General features: G+C 54.3%; 1 protein-coding gene across 3 annotated transcripts in view; it reads right to left on the bottom strand.

Moving 5' to 3' along the window:
• Nucleotides 1-21,674, bottom strand: part of LOC111144042 (CREB regulated transcription coactivator 1) — a 73,493-nt gene extending 51,819 nt beyond the window's left edge. For all 3 annotated transcript variants that reach the window (XM_022498118.1, XM_022498119.1, XM_022498120.1), the window contains exon 1: nt 21,522-21,674. In XM_022498118.1, the coding sequence (XP_022353826.1) occupies nt 21,522-21,647 (126 nt within the window). In that variant the 5' untranslated portion in view covers nt 21,648-21,674. The remainder of the gene's footprint in view (nt 1-21,521) is intronic.

The following is a 21,674-nucleotide window of genomic DNA, read 5'->3' as shown; positions in this document are numbered from 1 at the left end:
TGGTGAGCATGGCACAGGCCCACCAGGAGACACATCTGATCAGTGGACAGGAGGCTGCCCCGGTCTGTTCTCAGAGCGTCGCTTTGGTGCAAATATATCCCCAGGTCCACACTGGGAGGCTGCCCAGACTCCACTGAGGGGCTCCCTCATGTTAGCATACTACGCCACCTTCCTGGAAATGGAACTGATATGATTTCTGGGGCCCCTGTGACCCCCTGCTTCAGACGGGCTGCCTGGCATCGTGGCATAGGCTGCAAGCCGATGGAGGGGCTGTGTGGGCCCTGGCCAGCACCCTCACTCCGAGGCCCCTGGGCAGGCCCCCGTGCACAGGGAGGAGGCCAGCACGGGCTGCTCACGGGGGCCACGTGGTACTATTTTCGAGGTGGGTCTCCACACTCACAGGCCTTCCCGCTAGGGCAGAGAATGGACTGCATGGGTCTGGGGCACAGCTGGGTTGGGGACTCACAGGCAGCCATGGCATAAGCACCCAGGAGCGACCCCTGGGCACACAAAGGGTTTCCCCACTCCGATCCATGCCCTGGGTGTACTGCGTCACATCCCTAGGCCTTCACTTCCTAGCACACAAATGGAATATTCCAAATGCACCAGGGCAGGAATCCCAGCCGTCATCGATTCCTTGGATGCTAAGCTAAGACCAACCAGCAGTGAGCTTTACAATTACAGAGCCATGAACAAATGCCACAAACCTCAACAATGTAAAGTAGTAACAAACCCAATAAAATCAGGAGCGCGCGGGGAGGGCAGGTGGAAGACCCAGAAGTGGGCCGAGAGCCCCAGCTCCCAAGCAGGGGTGCAGCCAGGGGCATGGAAGAAGTGGTTTGCAGACCTGTACCCTGAGGCAAATTAGACATTATATGTTAATTTAAAAAAATAATAAAGATAAAACAAAAAATTTTAAAAATTTTTAAAAAATAAGGTGTTTACACATCTGCTCTTGGAAGGTGGTCTGGTAGGTTCTCAAAAAGTGAAACACAGAATTACCATAAGACCCAGCAATTCCACTTCTGGGTATAGACCCCAAAGAACTCAGGTGTTCAGACAAAAACTTAAACACACACATTCACAGCAGCACTCGTCACAATCACCAAGCAGTGGAAACAACCCCAATGCCCACCGATGGGTGAACGGACAGATAAGATGTGGTTCACCCTGACAGTGGAATATTACTCAGCCATAAAAAGGAGCGATGAAGCACGGACTCATCTACAATGTGGGGGAGCCTCAGAAATATCACAGTGAAAGAAGCCAGATGCAAAAGGCCACAGATCGTACAATCCCGTTTACATGAAATGTCCAGGACACACGAACCCATAGTGATGGCCAGTGGTGCCAAGGGGCTGCGGGAGGGGCCGTGACTCCTAAGGGGGCTGGGGCTTCCTGCAGGGGTGATGGAATTGCTCTGGGAGCACACAGTGGTGGTGCTGGCACAACATTGTGAATGTACTAAATGCCACTAAACTGCTTGCTAAAAAATGGTGACTTTTGTTTAGTGAATTTTGCCACACACAAAAAAAATACGAAGAAGAGATGAACAGCATTCCCAACATTCTGGCCAAGGGCAAAGTGCATGTCAGCTGAGGGTGAGCAGCAGGCAGGTCCCAGAGTGTCTCATCCCCAGCCTGTGCCTTTGGGACAGCAGCATGGGTAGGGGACTGTCACCAAGGACAGCGTCCCTGCCCTCAGAGCGGTGTCATCTAACTGGGAAGCCACTGTGGCCCCGCGTGTGTACCCAGAGGAAGGCCATGGCCTGCAAGAGGGCCTGGGCCACGTGGCTCCTTGTCCACAGCACACTCCCTCTGTGGGCAGCCCAGGAATAGGGGGACCCACAAGGCACCCATCCCTGGAGTCACACAGCTGCCCGTCCATTGCAACCCAGACGCCCTCAGGGTCCACTGGCCCACATCAGAGCCTACCACCTGGCAGGCAGGAGCACGGTGGCTGCAGCTGCGGCCTTCCTGAGGTCTGAGAAGCATTTTTAGAAAATGCGAACTGGTGGCCAACTTTAAAAGAAAAAAAAAATTTTTTTTTTTTTTTTTTAATTAACTTAAACACCAGAATTGCTGGCTTCTCCTGAAGCACCAGAAATGCCAACAACTCAGGGCCTGGATTCCCGGCTGGTGAATTTTCATCGGTCAGCGCAGGGCCAGGCATAAAGGCATCATGGGTCCCCTTGCACCCCACACCCACCCCCAGGCTCCAAGAGGGTCGGCACAGCCTGAGGTCACCCAGCTGGCTGCAGACCCCGGGCCTCCGAGCCCAGCTCATCCCTGCTGCCCTCACTCCAGCTCGGCAGCTGCGAGGCCTGACCCAAGGCCTGGAGGGAGGAAGCCCCCACCCCACCCCAAGAAGCAGGCCAACTGGGACGGGAAGGTGCAGAGCTAGGATGCTGCATGTGGGCCAAGCAAGGCCCGGAATGCAGGTCTCACCCTGAGCCAAAACCCCAAAGAAATCCACTGCTGCCTGCTCAGCACTTAACCATTAGCAGCCCAGGCCTGAGTGAATGCTGGGAGGCCTGTAGAGCGAGCACTGGGGCGGGGCACGGTAGTGGTAAAAGCAGAGGGGTCGGCAGCCAGGCCTACCTTAGGCTTGCTCAAGAGCCGGAGGTTCCAGGAGGGCAGCCCACACTACATCCCTATCCAAAGCACCCACCTGAGGGAACACCCCAACACAGCCCAGAAGCCCAGCTGCTCACACTGGCTCCTGGCTTTGCCCTCCAGCAGTCCCTGAAAATCCTGCATGTCCGGCCCAGCAGGCAGGGCCAGTCCCTTCCAGGGAGGGTCCAAACGGCACTGCCTAGGGTCAGCAGGACGGGAGGACTGGGCAGGCAGCTGGAAACAGAGGGAATCTGTCACCCAAAGGTGCTGGAAAGGAGGCTGGCAGAGGAAGCCAGCAGGCCTGTAGTGTCTGAGGACAAGCTCTACCGGCTCACGAGTTTGCCCCCAAGCACAAAGCACAAACAGGTCCTGCTGTGCTCTAGGCAGAGAGACTAGAGAAAAAGGAAGGAGCCTGAGGATTTCCAAGTAAGACGGCTTGTGCCGAAAACAAGCAGGAAATGGGAGGGGGAAGCAGGGGGGACCAGGCAGGTGGCCAAGGAGGTGACACTGGAGCTGGGAAGAGGACTCTAGGCAGGAGGCCCAGAGAGTGCAAAGGCCCTGGGGTCAGAATGAGCACGATGGGGGGAGGACCAGCATGGAGGGGACAAGGGGGCCAGGCCGCCCACCAGTAAACAAGGAGGCTGGGGCAGGGGGAGGCTCAGAGCCTCATGGGACCTCACTCTGAATATGATGAGAATCCACTGGAAAGATTTAAGGCAAAGTGACCTGAGCCACCTTCCCTTGCACAGGGTCCTCCGTGCCAGGAGGAGCTGGACTGAGGGGCCAGGGTGAGGTAGGCAATGTGGGAGAGGGTGGTTCATTCTTGGTAAATGGACACAGGGCAGATGGGGATGGGACCCCTGACTCTAGTACCTTCCAGGATAGGGCCAAAGGGACATCTGGTTGATTGGCTTCTGTCCGGATACAAGGAAGACTGCCCAGGGCAGGAAGAACCTGAAGACACCTGTCCCAGGGGCTAAGTGCTCCTAGGATGCACCGTGGATGGACTTATAGCTTTCCAAAGGGTCCCAGGAGGGTGTCCACAGACAGGTCGGCTCACCCAATTCCTGTCCACAGCTTCTTGTGGACACAGCCCCTGGCCAGACACTCTGTCTGTCCCTTTCTCACCCCCATGCAGGCGCAGGACAGCCTTCCTCCTGATATCTCTCTCCTTCATGTCCAGTGTGGCTACTTGAGGATCACGAAAGGTGCCACAGCTGTCCTTGCTTCCCATCACCCTACCTGCTCCCTGCACCAGCACCTGTGCCCCCCACCACAGGGTTCCTGCCACCACCCTTGGGACGAAGTCCATCGTGCCTGCGGGAACATGAGACCAAGCTGAGGAACTCCCAGGACCATCCCCTTGGGCCCCGCCTTCCAACGCACATGCCCCCCATGCCAAGCCTCCGCAGCTCCTGTGCCCCTACCAGGTGCACCTTCCCCCTACCCACTACGCACACCTCACTCAGGAGCCACTGTGCTCAATGTGCCACCGAGCACCAACTCGGCATGCACCAAGTTGCATGTGCCACCCGGCACCAACTGCTCCAGGAGCAGCTGCAGCCCCGCACCTCCCAGCACTAGCAGGCTCCAAGCCGGTACTGGTCACACATCCGTTCACCGTCGAAGCCTCTCCAGCCTGGAACCCATGGCCGCCCATAAGAGGATCCCCTCCCGCCCCTCACCCCACGGCTCCTCCTCTGGCCTGTGCCTTGTGGTCCCCCCCAACCCCTTCAAACATGACTCTACAAGGGCTCAGGCCTCTGTGTCCCTCATGTGCCACCCCTCCTAGAGAGGCCCTGAATGCCAAGTTGGCCAGCAGCTCCCGAGTGGGACCTGGCCCTGCCCTCGGAATGCCCCCCGATGCTCAGAGGAACCTCTTCTATCCCAGCAGCCCGCTGACCAGGCTCGTCTCCTCCTGAATCCTCCACTCCACCCTCCTGTTCCTCCCAGCCCTGGCAGGTGGCACCACGACCTACCTGTGCTGCAGCCCGTACCCCCATCAGGCCTCACACCCTCACTGGCCTGGCAGGCACCTCTCACAGCTCCTGAGCTCCCCAGGACCCCGTGCCTCCCACACCTGGTCTCTTGTTCCCCCCCAACCAATCTTTTCTCAAGCTCTCCCTAAAACCCAAAGCTAATCCTGAGTCTCCCCTTCCGTACCACATCAGCTAGCTTCTGGATAGTGCCCAAGCTCCCCACCTTGGCTCTTAGGGCTCTTCCAGATCTGACTCCCAGCCCTCACTCTCCTCTCTCACCACTCATCTTATGCCACAGTCAGGCCCCAGACAGCCCCTCTTCAAGCATCTGTGCCTCCATACACATCATTCCTCCTCTTCCCAATGAACCTTCTCCTCCTTACCCCCCTCGTGTCCCACCACAGAGCTCTTCTCTTCCAGGCAGCTCTCCCAGATCAGCCCCACTCTCCCATAGCCTGTTCTTGCCTCTAAGTCAGTGGGTCCCTGAGCCAGTCCGCAGACACCACCTCCTCCTCAGAGCACCAACCTGTGCAGGTCCAGTCCTAAGGGCTCTTCATGCGCTGACAGAGCTGACCCTGTCCACAAGCACATCTGAGGAGTGGCAATGGGCAACCTGACAGGACCCAGATATATGCTTGCCAGGGTCACACAGCTTGATGGAGGAGAACAGGGCTTCATAGTGTTAAGATGGCAACACAGCCCAAAGCAATCTACAGTCAGTGCGGTCCCTATCAAAATCCCAGCAATGATTTTTGCAGAAACAGAAAAGGCTACCATAAAACTCATATGAAATCTCAAAGGACCCTGAACGGCCAAGACAATCTTTACAAAAGAAGAAAGTTGGCGGACTCACACTTCCTGATTTCTAAACTTACTACAAAGCTACAGTAACAAAGACAGTGTGGTACTGGCATAAAAACAGACCTAGAAACCAATGGAATAGAAAGCCCAGAAATAAACCCTTGCATGCATGGTCAAATGATTTTTGACAAGGGTGCCAAGATCATTCGAGAGAGAAAGGACAGTCTTTTCAACGAGGTGCTGGGAAAACTGGATCTCCACATCTGATGAATAAAGTTGGACCCACACTTTATTCCATATATAAAAATCAACATGGATCAAAGACTGAGAGCTAAAACTATAAAACTCAGAAGAAAAAAAGAGGAAAAGCTTAATAATATTAGATTTGGCAGTGACTTCTTGGCTATAAAACCAAAAGCACACTCAACAAAAGAAAAAATATATAAACTGGACTTTACCAAAATTAAAACCATTTGTGCAACGAAGGACACAACGGACACACCGTAAAGGCCCCGTTCTCAAGGAACGCGAGAAAACATTTGCAGATCATACACTGGATAAGGGATTGATATCCAGCATGTGTCCAGAACTCGACAACAAAAAACAAATTAAAAAACGGGCCAAAGACTTGAATAGACATTTCTCCAAATAAGATCTACAAATGGCCAACATGCACACAAAAAGATGCTCAACGTCACTCATCATTAGGGAAATGGACACCAAAACACAATGGGAACCACCTCACAGCCACAGGAATTTGATACCAAAAACAAAACAGAACAAAACAAAACAAAACAAAAAAAAAACCACCATAGGGGCGCCTGGGTGGCTCAGTGGGTTAAAGCCTCTGCCTTCGGCTCAGGTCATGATCCCAGGGTCCTGGGATAGAGCCCCGCTTCGGGCTCTCTGCTCAGCAGGGAGCCTGCTTCCCTCTCTCTCTCTGCCTGCCTCTCTGCCTACTTATGATCTCTCTCTGTCAAATAAATAAATAAAATCTAAAAAAACCCCAAAAAACAAAAAACAAAAAACCCACCATAAAAGGACAAGCGTTGGTGAGGCTGTGGAGAGACTGGAACCTTTGTGCATTGCTGGTGGGAATGTGAAACGGCACAACCACTGTGGAAACCGGTCCAGCAATTCCTCAAAAAATTAACCAGCAATCCCGCCTCTGCGTATACACCCCAAAAGTGGAAGCAGGGATTCGTACCCCCATGTTCACAGCACCATTATTTGAAAAAGCCAAAAAAGTGCCCAGATGAATGAGGAACAGATGAATCAAATGTGATGCACACATGTAATGGAGTATTATTCAACCCTGAAAGGAAATTCTGACACATGTTACAACATAGACACGTACTGCAACATTGAGGACATTATGCTAACTGAAATACGCCAGTCACAAAAAGACAAATCCCATGAGTCCATTTCTAGGAGTGGTCAAATTCATAGAGCCAGAAAAGTGGAATAGCAGGCACCAGGTGCAGGGCGAGAAGGGATGGGGAGTTAGCGTTTAACGGCGAAGAGTTCCCTCCAAAGATCTAGAGATGGATGGTGGGGATTGTACCACCACAGTAACAATGTGTTTAATGCCCAAGAGCCACACACGTACACATGTACTTTCTTTTTTTTTAATTTTTTTTAAGATCTGCGAGTGAGAGAGAGAGTGCATGTGCATGAGTGGGGATGGGGGTGGGTGAGACAAAGGGAGAGGGAGAGAGAGAATCCCAAGCAGACTCTGCACGAAGCACAGAGCCCAACGCAGGGCTTGATCTCACAACCCTAAGATCATGACCTGAGCCAAAATCAAGAGGTGGATGCTTAACCAATTGAGCCACCCAGGTGCCCCAAACCACACATTTAAAAATGAGTGAGGGGCGCCTGGGTGGCTTAGTCGTTAAGTTTCTGCCTTCAGCTCAGGTCATGATCCCACAGTCCTGAGATCGAGCCCCAATCAGTCTCCTTGCTCAGCGGGAAGTCTGCTTCTCCCTCTGCCACTCCCCCTTGTGTTCCCTCTCTTGCTGTCTCTGTCAAATAAATAAATAAATTTTTTTTTAAAAAATGAGTAAGATGGTAAATTTTATGTACATTTTTTACCACAATTTGAGGAAAGGAAAAATATAAAAAGAAAATTGGCACTGTGGGATTCCTGCCCAAAACACACCACCTCAGCTCAATTGCAAGAAAACATCAGACAAACCACCCTGAACAACAAAGAGATTGAGCAGTTCTCATCCAGGGATGGAAGGTCACAGGTGACACGGAAACCCTGAGCAATGGTCGTGGTTTGGAGACCGAGGAGACATGATGACCAAACGTGACACGGGAGCCTGGATGGGATCCTGGGCCAGAGAAAAGTCACTGGGGGACGTCTGGGGGAAATCCAAACGCGGTCCGGAGCCTAGTCAATAGAAGTGTGCCGCCACTGCTGTCCTCGTTTGACCAGCCCATGCTGGTCATGTGACATGTTCAAGGATGGGAGTGAGGAGGTATGGATGCAGTATGTACTCCTCGCTGAAATCTAAAACTATCTAAAAAGAAAAAGTGAATGGCGTGCCTGGGTGGCTCAGTCAGTTGAGCGTCTGCCTTCGGCTCAGGTCATGATCCCAGGGTCCTCGGATGGAGCCCCACATCGGGCTCCTTGCTCTGCAGGGAATCTGCTTTTCCCTCTGCCCCTCCCCCAACTCGTGTGCGTGCACGCGCTCTCTAATAAATAAATAAAAATCTTCAAAAAAAGAAAAGGAAAAAAGAAAAAAATGAAGAGAAATGAATACACTCACTGCCCAGCCCCCAAATGAAACCAAGCAAATGGTCCCTAAGCCACGTCGTGGAATCTGTCACATGTCAAGCCACAGCATATGGGTCCAAAGGGTAAGACCCTGCCCTCACAGCTGCCCCACAGGGCACCCTGATTCCAGCTAGGCAAGGAGGCAAGCACTTGGTGTAGGCATGTCCTAAGCTACCGATGGGAAACTGAGGCACTGAGAAGTGGAGTCATTTGAGGGAAGTCAGCAGAGGCAGGGCTGGAGCCAGAGGGAGCCACTTGGCCAGCCGCTGGGGTGACAGGGCAGGGACATGGGCAGGCTCTTAGGGCACAAGTGGCCCCCAGCAGGGCCCGGCTGTGGACTCCCAGGGCTACACCCTCTGCATGTGCTGAGCCAGCAGTGAGGGAATTAGTATCTCCTTGCCACCTGCAGGCGAAGACTGAGGCTGCTGGGCCTACAAATCACTCCCTGGGCTCCGCATTGATTCTGTGATGATTTAATGAGCCACTCCCGTCCTAATTACAGCTATCAAACCCCGCCTGCCTGGGAGGATAGAAGGGACTGAGGAAGCATGCTGCTCACAGGTGCACAAGGACCCACGGAAGAGGGCCGCAGGAGCCTGCTCCTTCAGTTCCTTGAGAACCACTGAACTTACCGAGAGAGGCTTTTTAGCCAGGCTGGGACGAGCTCTGCCTCCCCCTGTCCCGGGCTATCCAGCCCCCCAGCCCGAGGACTGGCTGCCCTGCAGAGCCAGCCCCGGGCACTGTGCCTGGCTGGGCCGACACCTCCTCCCTGAGATTTCCAGGCAGATGACCAGCTGGCACGCACCCACCCACCCTCTGCGCCCAGGTGAGCTGTGTCAGATGCACAGAAGAAAGGGGAAGTGCTTTGGGTTTTGTTTTCAACTTTCATCGAAGTTTTGAAACATAATTTCTTTTCTTTTTTAATTAAAAAAAAAAAAAGGTTGGCAGAGAGCTCCCCTGCAAGCCCAGCAGGCAGGGAAGGCCTTGTGGGAGTTCTCAGGGGACTCCACCGCTTGACAGTGGAGTCCTGGGCAGTCAGGGAGGGACCACAGAGCTCTGAGGCTGTGGCTGGAAATGGGTGCTGGTCCACTGAACAGCTGACAGGAATCTGTCCTTCAAAGCAGAGACTCACTCCTCTGGACAGATGCCACACCCCACCTTTTGGGGGAAAACACTGTGACCAGTGGGGTGTCAGGTTGAGACCACAAGACAAAGAGGAATTTCATGCATGAAATTCGGACTCCAGGTCTCGACTGCAAAAATGCCTTTCCTCAGCCCAGGAGCCACCAAAGCACAAAAGCGAAACTATGTAATATAAACTGCCCCCATCACCTTCCTGGAGAATCAGATTCCTGATTCTAGGATGAAAGAACATCTCCCAGGTCAGCAAGTCCTGGTCTGTAATGAATTCAACGCCCATGATCTCGGGGTGGAGGGGGGGAGACCCCTACCCCAGCCCCCTCTTGGGTCCCTTCAACCCCCCATATGCCAGCCAGAAGGATCTTTGCTAAACCGACATCTTGTATCAGAGCCCTGATTAAAACCTTCCCAGGGCAGCCCACTACCAGACCCTGACCACTGACCGGGGCCCAGGAGCTATCCATTCACTGAGCTCGGTCAGGTCAGGCTCTCCCCCATGACAAGCTTCACACTCTTAATCTCCATGGCTCATCCTCATCCCCTGGGTTCAGCCCAAACATCACCTCCCCCAAAGGGTCCCCACCCCATTTCACTCTCTTAGATCCATGACTTCAGGGCTAGGGACCAGCTGGCCACTGTTTCCTTTGACTTGTTCTGCAAGGCCTCCCCAGGACAAAGCACCAGGTAGGTGCTCAATAAATACTGAATGATGATCTCAGGGTCCTGGGATCAAGCCCCACATCAGGCTCCCTGCTCATCAGGAAGATTGCTTCTCCTTCTGCCTGTCCCTCTGCCTCTCACTCATGCGCGTGCTCTCTCTCTCAAATAAATAAAATCTCTAAAAATAAGTAAATTCTGACTGAACGAATGGACTTTCCAGTCCAAATTCTGGTCACCGCAGGGAGACCTCACTGGACAATCCTGATGCCTCTTACTCTCCGTCCCAGGGCACCACACTGCCCCAGGCCCACTGGCCCCAAGCCCATATGGATCTGCAGTCCATGCCATAACACACCATGCCTGGTCAACACTCAGACTTTCTCCCTGAAGTTGTTCAGCCAAACTGAAGCTCCAGTAAGACCACCATGCACCCCACCAGGCTCCATGGCCCCTCAGCACCTTGGATGTGTTCCCAGACTGTAAAGAGGAACACACATCACACTCCTGCTACATAAGGGGGGAAGCCTGACTGTGTGATGGGAAACTGGCCTTTTTAAAGGACACTTGCACCTGAGCAATTCCAGAATGAACTGGAGACGGGCCGGCCCTCAGGGAGGTCACAGTTCAGTGTCTGCTTAGCACCTGCTGAATGCCCACTATGCGCCTACTGTGTGTCTGCTGAGTATATCCTGTGTGCCTGCCAAATGTCTGCCAAATGCTTGCCGAGTACACGCTGTGCGCCTGCCGGACGCTTGCGGAGTACACACCACGCACGGGCCGGACGCTTGCCTAGCACACGCTGTGCCTGCCGGATGCCGAGTATACTCTGCGGGCCTGCCGATTGCTTGCCGAGTACACGCTGCACACCTGCCAAACGCTTGCCCAGTACGCGCTGCACGCTACTGCCGGACGCTTGCCCAGTACGCGCTGCGCGCCTGCCGGACACCTTCCGAGTACGCGCTCCGCCTGCCGAATGCTGAGCATACTTTGCGCGCCTGCCGATTGCTTTCCGAGTACACTCTGCACGCCTGTTGAATGCTTTCCGAGTACACTCTGCGTGCCTGCCCAATGCTTGCCGAGTACACGCTGCGCACCCGCCGGACACTTGCCGAGTACACTCTGCGTGCCCGCCGAATGCCGAGTACACGCTGCGCGCCTGCCCAACGCTTGCCGAGTACATGCTGCGCTCCCGCTGAACTTTTACCGAATACACGCTGCGCCTGCCAAGTGTTTGTGAGTACACTCTGCACGCCTGCCGAACACCTGCTGAATAGGCTCTGCGCACCTGCGGGAAGCCTGCCTTGTACACTCTGCGCGCCTGCCGAGTACATGCTGCGCCTGCCGATCGCCTGCCGAATAGACTCTGCGCACCTGCCGGACGCCTGCCGAGTACACTCTGCGCGCCTGCCGGGTGCTTGAGGAGTACATGCTGCGCCTGCCGAACACCTGCTGAGTGCAACCTGCGCACCTGCCGGACGCCTGCCGAGTACACACTGTGTGCCTGCTGAATGCTTGCTGAGTACACACTGTGTGCGGGCTGACTGTCTGCTGACTGTAAGCTGTGTGCTCAACCGCAGTGCACCGTGTGCCTGCTGCCAAGAGCTGCAGAGCACCCGCTAAGCACACGCACAGTGTGCCTGCTACGGAGGAGTGCCCACTGAGCGCCACCATGTGTTCCCTGTGCACACACCTCCAGAATCTCAGCAGCAGCAGCGACCACGCAGTGAGCATCTCCCCGCTGGCCCCATTCTGGATGTGCCACCTGCATTGACCTAAATCTGCCCACAGTCCGACCAGACCAAGACCACTGGGACCCCTGCTTCACAGAGAGGAAGCAGAGCACAGAGAAAGCTCAGGAAGGTCTAAACTCACCCAGGAGGAAGCAAGGAGAAGCCCAGCAGCCGTGGCCCTGGGCGGGACACAGGTGCTACAGAATCCCCCCAGACTTTCTGCACTTCGTTTCCATTTGGCAAATAAATATTGACTCTCTCAGTGTCCTTGGCCCATAAGGCAGGCCGTGGCTTCCTTGTTTGCGCACCTGGACCCCCATCCAGCTGGCAGCACCGTGGCCACACCCAGCCAGGGCAAGCCACCTACCTCTGCCCCAGGATGGGGCTGGATGTGGTAGCAGGAGGCAGGGCAGGGAGTCAGAAACAGCCCAGCCAGGACCAGGGGCCTTTCCATCCCACAGGCTCCAAGGTGAAGCGGGACTCTCCCCTCCCCCACCCATTTCTCTCTGGTTCTCCCACCACAGCCAGGGAGCCTCCACCCTGCCCTCCTTCATCTCACCTCCTGATTAACTCTGTCATCATTAACTGCTAAGTATCCCAAATCAGCCCTCTCTTTGCCCCACTGCCCACCCCAAGCTGCTATATGCCCCCTCCCCACCGTGGGGCAAAAGGACACACAGGTGGGGCCATGCTGGGTGCATGCACCCATGTGGACAAATGTTAACAATTGTCTGGTTTGCAAAAAACCAGGGATAACCTCCATGATCCTCAACAGATGGATATGAATGGAAGTTCAGCATACAACAGGGTCCTCTCTACCTACATGAAGAGAAACATGAGCCCCGGATTCAGACATGGGTTCAAAGGGAGCCCCTCTGCACAGAGAGCCAATCACCCCTCCCACTCGTTTCTCATCTGTGCAACGGGAGAAGCAGCAGGCTTCCTCGTGGGTTACTACAACAACCCACTGGGCATATGCACACGGGCTCTAGCAAGTCTGGCTCCTGCCTCTCCCTGCATCTTTGTGTCACTCATGCTGCCATCCTGCTAGAACATTCCATGGCTCCCCATGGCCCACACACAGGGTCTGGCCCAGGGTCCTCCACCACCTGCCCCACCTCCCTCCCAGCTGCTCTGCCCATGCTGTCTATGCTCCTCGAGCACAGGGTTTCAGGAGCCTGGCAGGCTCTGCTCCACCCTGACCAGCTGACAAACTCCCAGAGCAGCATGAGAAGAGAGAAAACACACAGGCGACTCAGGTCAAATCCCAGTTCACTTGTCTCTAATGCTGTGACATTCTCCAAGCCTCAGTTTCCCCCTCTATAAACCAGGGAGAAGACCATCAGCTGCCCAGGGGTGTTATTACCTGTCACTAGGCTTCACGCTTGTAGTTTCTGGACCTGGGGCCTCGCCCCGGCCCCTCTGCACCTGCACAATCCCAGCACACTGGGAGCTGCGAGAGCAGGGCTGCCCAGCCTGGGCACCACAGATGCCTGGGGCTGCATCCTTCTCTGGGTTGGGGCTGTCCAAGGCACTGCGGAGTGCTGAGCAGCATCTCCAGACTCCACCCATCGCATGCCAACAGCATCCTCCCAGCCCAAGTCAGGACAACCTCAAATGTCCCCAATGTTGCCAAATGCCCCTGGAGGCAGAACAGGCCAGGGTGATCCCCTCCCTGTGCCACTTGTCTCTGATGATTCCCTGGCACTGCGCTCAGGCCAGTCTCTCCCCAGAGCGGATCCCACCCGACATCAGCATGGCATTTTCCAGAGGGTCCCATTTAAAAAGAAATCACTAGCACCACGGTCTCTTAATCCTGAGCACTGAGGTACCTTTGCCTCGTCTCATGGAACAGCACCAGAAGGAGCCCCAGACCCCTGAGCTAAGACCAGAAAGCCCCCAGCACAGAAAAGCAGCAGAAAAAGGGCTGGTGTGGGGACACCTGGGTGGCTCAGTTGGTTAAGCAGTTGCCTTCAGCTCAGGTCATGATCCTAGGGTCCTAGGATCGAGTCCCACATCGGGCTCCTCGCTCAGGAGGGAGCCTGCTTCTCCCTCTGTGTGCTCTGCCTGCTGTTCCCCCTGCTTGTGCACATGCTCTCTCGCTCTCTGTTTAAATAAATAAATGAAATCTTAAAAAAAAAAGAAAGAAAGAAAGAAAGAAAGAAAGAAAAGCACTGATGTGCACCCTTCCACAGTGCCTGCAATGGCCCAGCTCTAACCCAGAGAAATCTAATTAATCCCAATCAGGACCAGAAGGTCCAAGCCAAAGACAAGAGTCACCTTGCACTGTCCCCGGGGCCAGCTTTAGGACCAGCGACAGTGGAACACCTTCCTCGGCTCTACTGACCGACAAATACCACTGTGCCACCAAGAAAGGGCCAGGCAGCTGGTTCACACCCCCAACCAAGGCTGACGCTCTCCTTCTGCGTGGCACAACCCTGGTGACCACAGGGCACAGGACTGCCAGCGAAGCCTGTGTGGCTGGCTCTTCGGGTCCCCACTCAGAATTCAGGTTCCCACCTGGATCTGGATCTGCAGAAGCAGAATCTTGGGCGAGCCCAGGAGTTTGCATCCTTTATCTCACAGGTGGTTTAGAGGCCCCCAAAGTGACAGAACCACCGCCCACCACCTTCCCAACCTTCCCTGTTGCTCTAAGTCAGCAGGTCTCAAGCTGTGGGCCAGACCCATTGTCCTGGTGCCCGTAAACCTTCCACAAATCTCCAGATGGGAAATATTTTCGCCTCTGCAGGCCATGCAGTCTCTGTCAAAATGACTCAACTCTGCCATAGATAAGGCATAAACGAACGGGCATGGCCACATTCTAATAAAGCTTTATTTACAAAAGCGAGAATAGTCACTCAACTCCGGATTAGTAGGGTTAGAAATCAATTCAGTGAGTTCCCACTAGCATTCTGTGTTACACAGAAGGGAACGGATTTTATCAAATTTCCCCCCACGGATGGTGAGGCAGGACTCCTTGGAGAAAGTTATTTCGATTTTATGTTTGTTGCTGGGTGCTTGGATGCCACGAAATAGTAATTTCTAACCCTGTCACCTGGGTCAGAGTCAAGAAAGTGAGAAGGCATCTTCAGGACTAAGCCCTCTGTTCCCATGCCTGTCTCTCAGCCCCCCGCCCCCGAACCTCGCCCAGCAAGTGTCTGCTTGAGCCCCTGTTTTCACATTGTGGGGACATGCTCAGGAGAGTAACTGCCCTGAATATGGTTTTACTAGGCGGTGCGCAGAGGTGGGGCCCACCTGCTCTGAGGAATCCAGGAGGCCTTCCTGGACCTGTAGTGTGCATGGAACCAGGGGTGTCTGGGGCTAGGTGTGAACTTTGGGAGAGGTTCTCTGCACAGGACCTCAGGCTCGTGGGGGACACTCAAAAGTCACCTGTGGGAAGCATGCATGGAAAGGCTGGGAAAGTACTGGGATTCCCATGCAAAGCCTCCTTCCAAATGACACCTTAGGAGCTTGTCTCTTGCGGGCTGTGGGGAGCTGGAGCACCCACCCTGATCTAGGCAGTGACTTTCAGAGGGAGAAGAGCCATGGATCACACACGAAGGGGCATGTGATGCAATCCAGAGCCACCACCTCTGTGACAATAGTCAATGGCAAGAAATATGTATGCCCGGGTCATAGCAGGAACATGCGTTTAGCGGCAGAAACAACCACATCTCAGAGAAATCAAAGCCCAAGTGAGACCACATGTGCTCTGGCAAGCAACAGAAGGTTCCAGTCTGTGGTTTTAAGTCCTTGTTTCAGACACGTTGTGTGTGATGGTCTTGGGGCTGAGCACCAACTCTACCTCTTCCCAGGTAGGTACCACCCTGGGCCTCAGTTTCCCCATCTGTATGGTGCAGAAGACAACACTTCCTCTCTGAGGGAGACTGGGCATCAAGAATCAGGGGACTTAGTGAAGGGCACATGGTGCCAGGCAGGGATCAGGAACCAAGAGGGCTAACTTGACCCACTGCCTTAGGATAAACCTTCATCTCGCCCCTGGGCCTTGCTCCTAGTATCATCCCTCTGGCTTAATCACCCTTGGCTCGGGGCCAGCAATGGGGTGAGGGTCCCCAGTTCCTGACAATGGATGAATGAAGGGTCCCCTCTAGGCCTCAATGGTAAAGGCCCCACGACCTGTATGACCAGCCCAGAGAAGGACAGATGTGTGCATCTGCAGACAAGCCCGAGGCCCACTGTCCTGAGGTGGTTTCAACAAGGCACCCAGACTCTGCCTTAGCCCGGCGGGAGAGCGACCTGGGACCACCGTCACAAAGGACCACAAACTGAGCGATATAAGACAAAAGGACTTTATTCTGTCACAGTTCTGGAGACCAGACTTCTCAAATCCAGGTGTGGGCAGGGCCGCATTCCTCCCAAGGCTCTAGGGGAGGATCCTTCTTGGTCTCTTCCAGCTTCTGGGGGCTCCTGGCATCCTTGGCTCATGGGAGCATCACGCTGGTCTCTGCCTCCATCATCACCATCACGTGGCCTTCTCCTGCGCGTGGCTATGTGTCCTCTTTTTACGAGAACGCCAGTCACAAGATTCAGGACCACCATAAATCCAGGATGAATTCATCCCAAGATCCTTACCCTAATTTCATCTACAGAGACATCTTTTCTAAATAAGGTCACGGCCACAGTTTCTGGGGGTCTGGACATGGACAAATCTCTTGAGAGGCCCCCATCCTATTCAACCCGATCCTCAGCGTGCAGCTCACAACCTGGAGAGCACTGAGCCTGCTGGGGCTTTCTGGGGGCGGAAGATGGCTCACTCCAGCCTCTCAAACAGAGCAGCTCGGGGAGCCCTGCGTGCATGTGTGTTGAGGCTGCAGATGGCACCAGACACTTGAAGCAGCCGGCACAGAGGCAAACAGTGCCAAAGCCAGGACTGGGGCCAGGACTGGGGGCGGCCTTCACGCTCAGCGAACCCGGGCCACCGCTGCGCTCTGCCTGCCGCCCAGGGACCCGTTTTCCTCCAGCCTGTGCAGAGCCACCCCCGTAGCAGGGTAGGGCTGGGAGAACACCCTCCTTCAGTGCAGCCATAACTGGCAGCCCCAGCGGGGCCACCACGGACTGCTTTGCTCTGCGTGTGGGCTTTTTCTGGCCCAGGGGCCACTCCCTGTAATGCTTAGTGATCGGTCACACACAGAGCCTGCTGTGTCCTGAGCCCCCACCAGGCAGGTGACACACCCCATACTCCTTCCCCTCACTCCCCTACAGGAGATCTACCTGCACATCCGGGCGGCTCTGCTGCTGAAATATCACCCAAAGCCACTGACCCTCATCTCCGCCACAAACACCTCCCTGTTCAAGCCTGCTCCCCGATCCCAAACCTGGGGGCCACAGCAGCCTCTCGCTGTCTGCCTGCTTTCCCTCTCACCCCTGTCCCGTTCAGCCCATAACCACCTTCGTGAGACATGAAGAGTCCTCAGATGGTTAAAGGGACAGTGACCCTATGACCTGGCACCTGTCATGTGACCTCCACTCCCTGGTCCACACTCAAGGGAGAAGAAGGGATGCAGCCACACAAGCTCCCGGGCGCGGAAGCCCGTGGCAGGGATAGTCACAATCACAATGGCTCAAAGGTGGAAACAACCCAAATGTCGACCAGTGGATGAACGGGTATACGGAACGTGGCAGGGCCACAAAAAGCAGTAATATGCAGCCTTAAACAGGAAACGACGCACGTGCCCAGCACCGTTCATTGCCACGGAACAGTCCACTTAAAAACGGTGAAGGTGGTGAATTTTATGATCTATACATTTTACCACAATTTACTTTTACAAAGAATGAAGGCCTGACACACCCTACAGTGTGGATGGACCTCGAAGACCTCGTACTGAGTGAGAAGCCAGCCACAAGAGGCCACGTGGTTCACGATTCCACATAGTTAAAATGCCCGGAATGCACAAATCCACAGAGACAGAAAGCAGATGAGTGGGTGCCCGGGGCTGGGGGAGAGGGCGTGGGGCCTCCTTTTGGAGTGATGGAAGCACTTCAAAGTTGACTGGTGATGGTTACACACCTCTGTGGACATGCTAAAAACCACTGAATGGTACACTTTCGGTGCACAAACTGACTGTATGGGGAACTATATCTCAATAAAACAAAAGATCAAGCCATTCGCCATCACAAACCTTCCCGGGGCCCCTCCCTCGGTGAAATCCAGGGCTCGCCAAGCCACACCAACCTCATCTTGACTCTCACTCTCTCTATGTGCCAGCCTCACTGTCTTCTGATCTGTCCTCAATCTCGCCAAGCCTTTCCCACTTTAGGGCCTCTGTGCCTGCCTGTCCCTCACCTGGGACACTCTTCCCCCATGTTGGGTGGCTGCACCTCACTGTCAGGGTGTCAACCTTCCACCCCGGCCAGTCCCCACATGTCACTCTGTCGCTTCTGAGAACATCCGTTTTATTCATTTGCAGCAATTCTCTCCTGTCCCCCCTAAAACCACACTGGCTCCCCAAGACCAAGGCCCTCACATGCCTCTGATGCTGCTGTTTCCCCAGCACCCAACATGGTCCCTGGCCAGTCCCTGATATGTGCTGCCCCAACCTTGCAGGTCAAGATGCTAAAGCCCAGAGAGCTTGCGAGACCTGCCCAAAGTCACACAGCAGAGCACCACAGCCCTCCCTGCACCTCGGGCCGCCCCCCCAAGTCTGAGGACAAGAATGGAATACTCCCGCACTGACCCTTCTACCCTGCAACCTCAAAGTGGTCTCGCTGACATCACAACTCATTCACACACCTGACCTGGTCCTTAGGGTCCCTGCCCCTGGGTAAGGTCACAGCACGGATTTTCGCATCAGGCTGCACTACCACTGGCTTTCACGTGGTAATGGCACGCCTATCACCACCCAGGACTACAGACTGACACTCAGGCATGCTGTCCTAAAGAATTCAGGGGAAGGAGGAGGTATGGAACCAGCCGCATCCCACCTGTTCTCAGGTATGGGCAACACTCTGGCTTCTATCACGGGAAGACTGCACCCACAGGAGGGCGGGAGGGGAGCCCGCATCCTGTGGATTCTCTCCCCCGCACCAGGCACTGCGGATGTGCCACTCATCACACGCAACAGCCCAACGGGCCTGGAGAGAGCTTGCCCATCCTGCTACCAGGCGTGGGAAAAGCCACCAGCCAATCCAAGACGGCCCAGCCATCCAGGTGGGTGCAGAGCTTTGAACTCTAGCTGCCCAGGTGCAAAGCTTGTATCCCCGCCCCCCCAACATTTCCTCCAACTGAAGGGTTTTTAGCCTCAGCATTGCTGACATTCGGGCCCGCATCCCTCTCTGCGGTGGGGGCCACCCAGGAATCGTGGGGTGTTGAGCAGCATCCCTGTTCTCTACCCACCCGATGCCACGAGCACCCCCCTCCCCCAGACAAGACAACCAAAATGTCTCCAGACACTGCCTAATGTCCCTGCGGGACAGAATCACCCCCTAGTACAGAATATTGCTCTGTCTCACAAGATCCCGTGTTAGCTCACCTCCACCCAGGGCTCACGCCCAACTCCCAGCATAAAGGAAGGTGACAGGGAGGAAAGAGACAGAAAATGGTTACCAGGACCAAGAGAATGGCTGTCCACATATTTTACAAATCTTTTCTAACACCATCAATAGATGACACGTAAGCAAATGTGCTCCCTGCGTTCAAGGGAGTATTACTTGGCCATTAAAAGCAATGAAGTTCTCTGATACCCACTCCAATGTGGATGAACCTGAAAAATATTATGCTGAGTGAAGAGAAGCCAGACAGAAAAGGCCACATGTTGTAGGATCCCATGTATATGAAATGTCCAGAATAGGTAAATCCATAGAGATAGAAAGCAGATTGGTGGTTGCCAGGGGCTGAGGGAAGGAGGAATGGGAGTGACTGCACATGAGGATGGGATTTCTTTCAAGGGTGATGAAAGTGTTCTGGAATTAGACACTGGTGATAGTTGCACAAGTCTGTAAAATACACTAGAAACCAATAATTTTTACACTTTCAACAAGTGAATTTTACAGTACACAAACTAGATCTCAATAAAGCTGTTATTTTAATGAAAACTTTTTAAAAATCAGTAATACAGTTCCAACCCCAATGCAGAAACCAGACCTCCAGTCATGAAAACAGCCATCAACCTAGTATGACCCTCTTCTTCCTGTCACACTACATACACTGACTGCATGAGACAAGATAAAGTGGACATTCTTGCCCTCCGCAGCCCTGACTTATGGGGACACTCAAGGTGCTCGCTTGCTTTAATTGATTCATTCACCGGCCATCTCTTCCTCTACACACTAACTAAGAACATAAGCTGCTGGGGCAGGTACCTGGTCAATGGTGAGCACCCCATCAATATGAACCAAACAAATCCACAGAAATGAAGATACGCATTCTAGCCCATGTGATCATGATCTCACAGAGAAACTGGGAGCTAATTAGAAAAGAGTATGACTGAAAATTCCACATGAAGAATCAGAGACTGAGGCTCGTGTCACAGAGGTACATTGGCCTGGGACAGTCAGATCAGAGGCCAAATCCAGAAACCAGCCATATGGTGTCTGCAGCTCCCATTCAAACCCTTCCCAAGACCTCAGGATGCAGGACAGCAAGGAGGGTCTCACCACTCTGCAGGAATGCAGCAGAGACTTACTGTCACCTGTGCAAAGCGTGCTCTCCTCTCTGACCCACAAGGAAGGACCTGCTAGACAGACTTGACAAAAGAGAGTACTAAGGAGCTTGGGACCTCAGTGGACTCATGTGGCCAGAGAGCTGGGCCCAGGAGAAGAGCCAAGCCTCCAATCCTCTCAGGGCCCACAGTAGCTTCCCAGGTGATATGAGCAGGTAACCGGGCCTGCCCCTGCACGCCAAAAACAGCAAGCAACTTGAGGAAGAACTGTCCCTCCACCCTGGTCCTGAGCGGCCAGGAGCCATCCATGGCCAGCTGTCCCTTGTCTCAGTGGGAGGAACACAACCTGGTCCCCACCATATGGGCTACATGGGGTAGGGGTAGCTGTCTCCACTCCAAGCTCCAGGATGAGCACAATCTGTCTTCCTGACCACCCTCAGGTCCCCACAGAAGAGGGCACCAAAACTTTCCTTCAGATAATCCAAAAGGGAGAAATACCTACCCAACCTCAAGTCTACAAATCACAAATGAAAATACCTATCCTTCCTCCAATACCCAGGGAGTGAAGGTACAGGTGATAAAGATGTAGAGACACCCGTCCCTTCAGGTAGCAATGGTGTGAGGACAGCTGTTCCCTTCAGGTCGCAATGATGTGGGGACACTTTTCCCGCATCAGGTACCAACGATGTGGGAACATCTATCGCCCCCTGCCCAGGTAAAAATGATGCTTGCAAGCAGCGCCCAGTTCATACACCTCACGGTGTCATCCTGTCTCCCCTAGTAGCACTGATATGGAGGCATTTGACCCCCTCAGGTAGCAAGGATGTAGGGACACCTGTCCCTCCTTAGGTAACAAGGATGTGGTGGCACCTACTCCCTCCAGATAGTAATGAGGAAGAGGCCACTGTCCCCTCCGAATAATAATGATATAGTGACACCTATCCCAACCTCCAGGTAGCAATGATGTAGGGGCACCTGAACCCTTTCAGATATCGGTGATGTGGGGGGCACCTGTCCCGCCCACGATGCCCGGGGCGGAGGAACACCTGTACCCTCTGGCTGTGCCAAGCCCCGCCCCGCCGCGCGCGCCCCGCCCCCGCCGCGCGCCCCCCGCCCCGTGCACACGCCGGACACGCGCCCCCTCCCTCCCTTCCTTCCCGGCCCCGAAGGGTCGGGGCAGACAGCCCCCTTACCCGCGCGGCCCGCGTCAGGCTCAGGTCCTTCATGACCTCCTCGAAGGCCGCTGTCTCCTCTGCCTGCTTCTGGTTGTGCAGCGCGATCTTCTCGCTGAATTTCCGCGGATTGTTCGAAGTCGCCATCTTCTCGCCGCCACCTCCTCCTCCTCC

Source organism: Enhydra lutris, unplaced genomic scaffold (genome assembly GCF_002288905.1).
Source record: "Enhydra lutris kenyoni isolate GAN:26980312 unplaced genomic scaffold, ASM228890v2 scaffoldscaffold10, whole genome shotgun sequence".
Lineage (NCBI taxonomy): Eukaryota > Metazoa > Chordata > Mammalia > Carnivora > Mustelidae > Enhydra > Enhydra lutris.
This window is presented reverse-complemented; position numbering and strand designations above follow the sequence as displayed.